At 29.9% G+C, this 6,351-nt stretch overlaps 1 protein-coding gene across 1 annotated transcript; it reads right to left on the reverse strand.

Moving 5' to 3' along the window:
• Nucleotides 1–269: 269 nt before the first annotated feature.
• On the reverse strand, nucleotides 270–4,198 carry LOC126842576 (uncharacterized). Its single transcript, XM_050579614.1, has 6 exons — nucleotides 3,722–4,198; nucleotides 2,978–3,185; nucleotides 2,527–2,915; nucleotides 2,270–2,456; nucleotides 846–1,133; nucleotides 270–770 (listed from the first exon to the last, which is right to left on the reverse strand). Exons 1-6 carry the CDS (start codon nucleotides 3,961–3,963, stop codon nucleotides 330–332), a joined length of 1,755 nt encoding a protein of 584 aa, XP_050435571.1. The 5' UTR covers nucleotides 3,964–4,198; the 3' UTR covers nucleotides 270–329.
• Between the last annotated feature and the right edge of the window lie 2,153 nt (nucleotides 4,199–6,351).

The raw sequence follows: 6,351 nt of genomic DNA on the forward strand, positions 1-6,351 counted from the left end.
TTTTATATTTCTTAGATGAATTAATGAAAACTATGAAGTTTTAAAAGAAAATTGGTAACTAACCTATAATTTAATTTTAAACAATGTTAATTATACAGCATAACCTTATACATTGTTTTAATTTTTTAACTGTTTCTAATCTACAAACAATAACAATACTTTTTTTGGCTCCAATTTGGGTATATAGTACAACATTTTTTTTTTTTTAATAATAATATACATAATAACATTTATTAAAACTTACTAATTGTATTAAGCAATTAACTATAACAAGAACAAGTAACAACGATATTCATCTCAGAAAAATTTAAATTAAATATTAAAAAGTTTTAAACAATAACAATAAAACTATTATTTCGAATACAAATAATTAGACTTTCTCTCAGAATTATTATTATTATTATATTATCACGATTAGACCTTTGTTGTCTGTTCTTATTGTGAACAATTTGTGGAAACGACGACGACGAAGTTTCTTCGGGTTTTAACTTTCTCCAATTGTCTTCGTCACTTTTTTTCTCTCGCACGTTTTTGTTATTGAATTGAAATAGATTTTTTTCATTGAAATTCCCTTTGTTGTTTTTGCAGTTAAAAAAAATTTCCGGTTTAAACGACAAAACATACTTATCCAGTTTCGTCAACACTATATTTACGTTGTCCACATCGTCCGCAGACAAAGATTCATCGAGCCGCGCTTTGAGCAGACTTTCCTTAATGACGTCTAATAGATTGTATTTTTGCGGCATTAACGAAAATTTTGGAACGTGCGTCTGTGCAAAATGGGCCGAATATTAATCGTCGTGTAATCGGGTAAAAAATAATTATTCAGATGTGTTAGGTTTTACCTTTAGACTTTGTAAGCACATTGCGTCCTTGTAGATGAACAGCATCGAAATGTACGGTAGGGATTTGACGATGTCGTCTTTGGTTATGATCAAATAGGATATGATTTGACTCAAGAGTTTTTCTTGTTGAATCGGATGCGAAAATATGTCTAAAAATTTCGACATCATCTTTTCCACGGGCGCCGTCTCGGGATCGATTTTGAACAACGCATACACATAGTCGATGGACGAACCAAAGCTCTTCACGTCCATGGCCAATTTCAGGTGGCTTTTGGCTTTGTCGTAGTCCTGAAATACAAAGTAATTAGCATTGGTTTGCTTAAGGATTCAAGTAGTATATTTTATTAATTCAATTACGTTAGAAATACATCATATCTTTTCTATAAAATGTAATTTAAAACAAACTGTCTTATAAAATAATGTTTTGTTTCATAAAATACTAAAACTGACCAAGTTAATATCATATACATTTTATTATTTCTTATTTACTTGGGCTAAATAAAAATATTATTTTACCTACAACCATAATATATTTATTTAGTTTTTCTTTGTAATCAAAATCGCATAAAAAAAGTATGCATGTAAATATTAACAAAAAGAACACATTAAGTTGAATAAAATACTAGTCCAAGTTTAATATTAATATTATATGAATATAAATAATTTTGATTACAAATATTGTGCTTGGTAAATAAATAAACTAAATCGTTGACATTATTTCAAAAAAACTATTTTATATTTACAACAAAAACTCAGATCAAAAATAATATTTTATTTTGAATTGAGAAAATTTAATTAACAATTACTAACAAATAAAAAATGATTTAAATACATTTTCAATTAACACTAAATAGTTATAGAGAAAAAAATGTATTTAAAACTCAAATAATAAAAAACACATTTTAAATAATAAATAAAAGTGATTTAAACTCCTTTTTTAAATTATAAAGACTAAATATGTTTTTATTTTAAAAAGTTAATAAAAAATAGCATGTTATTTAAAACTGTCAAATTAAAATGTAGTTTGAATAAATTGTAATTACCTAAAAATTTGTATTTGTTATTTAAATAAAAAATGGCCACGTTTGATTTATTTTTTGTGCTTAAAACTTTGAATATAATTTTTCACTATAAATTATATTATTTTATTACCTACATTTTCATTTTGCCTTTTGTTAATAACTTGTTTTTAAAGTTTTACTTAAATACAATCTAATTTGTCCTATAATTATTTCCATTTGTCGAATTTCAATAAAATTACTGTTTAGAGTGGAAATTATAAATGTATTTAAATAGTTTTCAATTTGTTACTTGTTGTTAATTAAATTCTCTCAACGCAAAATAAAGTGTTATTTATGATAGAGTTTTAGTTTGTAAATATACCATTTAAAAAAAAAAAATATTTATACAATTTGATTGTTTACCTTTTTAATAAACAAATAATAATGGCCAATAGCACCGTGTATGTAACCGTTGTTACTGGATTCTAGTTTGTCAACAAGTTTTTCCAAAATGTCAGTCATGTTGTTCTGTTCTTTCGCAGGCAGTTTGCACAAACTGAGCAAGCAGTTTTTCAATAAAAACAAGTCGTTGGTTTCGTTCATTACTTCTCTGAAAGGTGTCATGAAACGTTTTACATTCGACAAAATTATAAAACTTCTATACTAGAGTTCGAGCTCACTTTAACAACTTGAAAGTCTCTTTGGAAATCGCTTTCCGGGCTTCGGGGTTAACGTGTACTGTCCGGCACATACGCTGATACACCAACACCAAATGCAACTTGTGATGAGGTTTTTTACCGAGATGAACGGCTATTTCGGATTCTTCGATTTCTCGTTTGGAACAGAATACTTGGTTCGCTCGCTGCCTATAATAATTGGTCAACACTCGCGCCATCAAGTAATGCCACTCGGCTTCGGACTCGTTCAGAGATATGGCTTTTAACGCACAATCGCTCGATATTTGGACATAGGGCAAACCGTACTCGTAGAAAAACACGGACTGAACGCCGAACAAAGCCGCTTTGTTGACGTTGTCCATGTCGTTGACCGACTCGAAGTTCTCCAATTCCTAAAAAAAAAAACTCTGTTAATAATACAGTTTTTTTTTGTAAACGACTGAATAATTTCTACCGTTTTGTTGTCGTTGCATAAACTCAATACGTAACCCTTCAGCGAGTATGCGATATGACCGAGTGCAATTTTTACGGATTGTAAGAATTTATCCTTGTCGTTTATAGAAGTCAAAATATGTTTAATGTCTTTCAAGATGTTCAGCGCTTCGCTCAATTTGGTTTTGCTTCTAATGTACTCGTAACAAATTACTAGATTGTAATTGAACCTGTAAGCAAATTTGTTAAAAATAAATACATTTGTGCTCCACTTTTATGGTGATTTTGATTGTTTTTTTTATAGCACTAAATTTCATAACAATAGTACTTATCGTTAACATTTGTGTAATAAAACAGATTTATATTAATCGAACACTGTTATACTTTTTTTTTGCCTAATTGTAATAGGTATTTTGAATTGGAAATAAATATTTTCAGAAACACTGCTAATTGTGTATTGTACAAACTATTTCTACAACCGAATGTAAAGAGCAAACATTATCGAATGGCAGCGTCAACTACAACACAACAATATGCGCCGTGTGACCCGTACTGCCGTCTTGCATCGGCCAATTTCAAACGGTGAACCCAAGGGTGTTTGTGATTTTAAGATTCACTGTAGTAGACGTGAAAAAAAACCTTTATAATTGTGGGCTAGAAAATATTTAAAAAAAAGGGTAGGGCGGCAGGTCAGTTACACAGCACGGACCGTCTTGGGGATTTTTGTCAACGGCGCATTGAATTTTAACGAACAATTTTTACTTACAATTTCCATTTGATGTACTCGGGTATTCTGCCGTAATACTGTGCCAACGTCATGGATTTCATGTCCAGGTTGTCGAACAGCACATCTTTAGACAGCTGTTCCCGGGGGACGTGGTGCTTCCTGTGCCAGGAAACGGGATTCTCGTATCCTGTGACGAATTCAACGGCACCGCCTTTTAAGCACAGCTTTTGCAAGTCCCGGGTGACTTGGTCTCCTCCTTCAAAGGCGGTTGTTGCGGTCATGCCGGTCGGTTTATTTTTCACAAGAGCAAAATATCTTAGAAAATATTATTTTATTAACAAATTAGATACCAACGCGAAACCGACACCAGTCACCAATTACGGCTCGGGTCATTTGATAGTATTGAATTTACATAGGTAAATTACGGTTGAACTACCATTTAAAAAAAAAAATTGAACCGTCAAATCCAACGATTATAAGCAAATAACAATCCCTTTGATGTTTGTTGTTCGGATGATAACGCACGGAAAGTCCCGTTGACACGGAATGATCTATTTTTAGATACGGACGTTAAGCAAAAAAAATAAAAACACAAGGTATGTCGACAACTGACCGGTCAACATGGCCGCCGCCGGCAGTTTTGAGGTTAGGAAGCCAGTAATGAAATTATTGAAATGGAATAAACGACAATAGATAAATTGTTATAAAGGTTATATCACTAATTACCTAATTGTTCAAAGTATGAAAAAATCCAAAAGACACATACATAAGCCTTACATCTACTTTTCCCAACGAATATATTTTCTATAGGATATTTTAAAATTGGGAAATATTGTTGTAAGTGTAAAAAGTAACGACCCGATAACCACTTTTTCCAAACTATTATTTTTCCAGTTTTGAACAAGTGGTTAACAGAAAAAATGGTCTCTGGAAAATAATGTTGATTAGGAAAAATGTACCATGGAATAACATGATTTTTGGTAGGAGTGGTGTCATCCCCCGGTCTTCAACAAGGCTGCCGCCGGCATTTTTGAGGTTAGGAAGACCGGAGTGATGTTATTGCTATTGTTGTGATGACACACGATAATCGTTTAAAAAATTATATTAGCCGCACGATTGGGTGAATTCGCGGGTTGACAATATATTATTATTATGTAATTTAAATATTAAACTTTAATCCTGACCATTTTAACGGTGTTCCATAATATATAAATCTATGGCACTAACCAAAACCATGTACCGCAATTGTGGTATGTAAATAGTGGTAGCTGTGTTTAAGAACCCCTTTTCTTCCCTTTTTAGTGCTGGGTAAGTAAGTCACTTTGTTGTGCCATTTATATTGTATGTTTTATAAATATATTCACATATCTTATTAAATTTAAATACATATTATTTAATTGTGTATAATGACAGGAAAGACTATTTTACTCGAAATGTTTTGTGCTAAAGTTGTCACTTAAAAAATAATACAGTTTATTTGATTTTTTATAAATTTACCATCGAAAAATAATTCACATTTGGTAATTTTTTATTAAGATAGTTTTGTTTATGTTTTATTAGACAATTTTTTAATTGTTTTTTTTATGTATCTTCGGCCATCAAAATAAATTATTCTAAATTGATTTCAATGTAAAATAATCTCAGTTTTATAAAAAAAATTGTTTAGTTTTATATTCGAGTAAAATAAAGTCATTAAAAATGTGTTAAAAATATAAAAAGTTTTTTTTTTCGTGTAGCCCAAAATTTGAGAATTTGTCTAATATTTTTTTCAGATAGCTAAGAAAGTTTACACTATTTATGTAAAATGTCTCCAATAAAATCTATATGGTAAATAAATATGGTTATTATATACATCTTATGTATAATCTTTTCCACGAAAAAGTCCATTTTTCATTGAAATTATTATTAGTTATATATCTTATACTTTTCTTATATTATACTATCTTACACGAAAACACATTTTAAGTTGTGTTATTTATCGAAGTAAGACGAAAACATATTTTGGTATTATGTTTTGTACCTATGCTTGTTTAAACAGTTACCCGTTAGTCATACACCAATGGACTAAATAAGAAATTTATCCAAACCAAAAACAACATTTTTTACATCGACCTAGTTATATTATTTGAAATTTCCAAAGTTAAAACGATTTTCATTGTTATTACATTTTGGGGCCAGTTATTTTTTATCTAAGCAATTAGTATATAAAATGTACAACAATTGTCAGTGTTCCAAATTTGGTTTTAAAATTGTATAGAATAAATAATTATATTTTAAGACTTATAGAAAACATTTCACTGCATCGGCGAACGAGAATGCATTATATCAACGAATAAGTAATGCTTATACCGTGCAATTTCTCTTAGTTTACCGTTTTGTATATTATGTGTTATTTAGTGTATATTCAAATAAAATTTTCTTTCGTTTCTAGCCAAGGTTTTACAATGGGTAGAACAATAATATCAAACCGAACGCACTTGTTTTCGGTTGAATAAATACTAACGAGAGTCGAAAAACACATTGTGTCGGTGTTTGTTTTGCTCGTTTACACAGCGTAGTAGGAATAATATACGCTTTACAATAATATATTATTTTGTTTTCTTGTATCTTTATACAATATGGATACACGGCTACAATGAAAATAATAGTTTAATATGATATGTTTTGAA

Source organism: Adelges cooleyi, unplaced genomic scaffold, assembly GCF_023614345.1.
Source record: "Adelges cooleyi isolate 19-005CV unplaced genomic scaffold, UGA_ACOO_1.1 ACOO_flye_CR_arks_rails_tigmint_CR_PRNA_55, whole genome shotgun sequence".
Taxonomy (NCBI): Eukaryota; Metazoa; Arthropoda; class Insecta; order Hemiptera; family Adelgidae; genus Adelges; species Adelges cooleyi.

Coding starts and splice junctions, on each gene's coding strand:
- LOC126842576 (XM_050579614.1), bottom strand. CDS start 3,963: ATGACCGCAACAACCGCCTTTGAAGGAGGAGACCAAGTCACCCGGGAC. Junction 3,186..3,721: donor GAGTACATCAAATGGAAATT/GTAAGTAAAAAT, acceptor ATTTGCTTACAG/GTTCAATTACAATCTAGTAA. Junction 2,916..2,977: donor TATGCAACGACAACAAAACG/GTAGAAATTATT, acceptor TTTTTTTTTTAG/GAATTGGAGAACTTCGAGTC.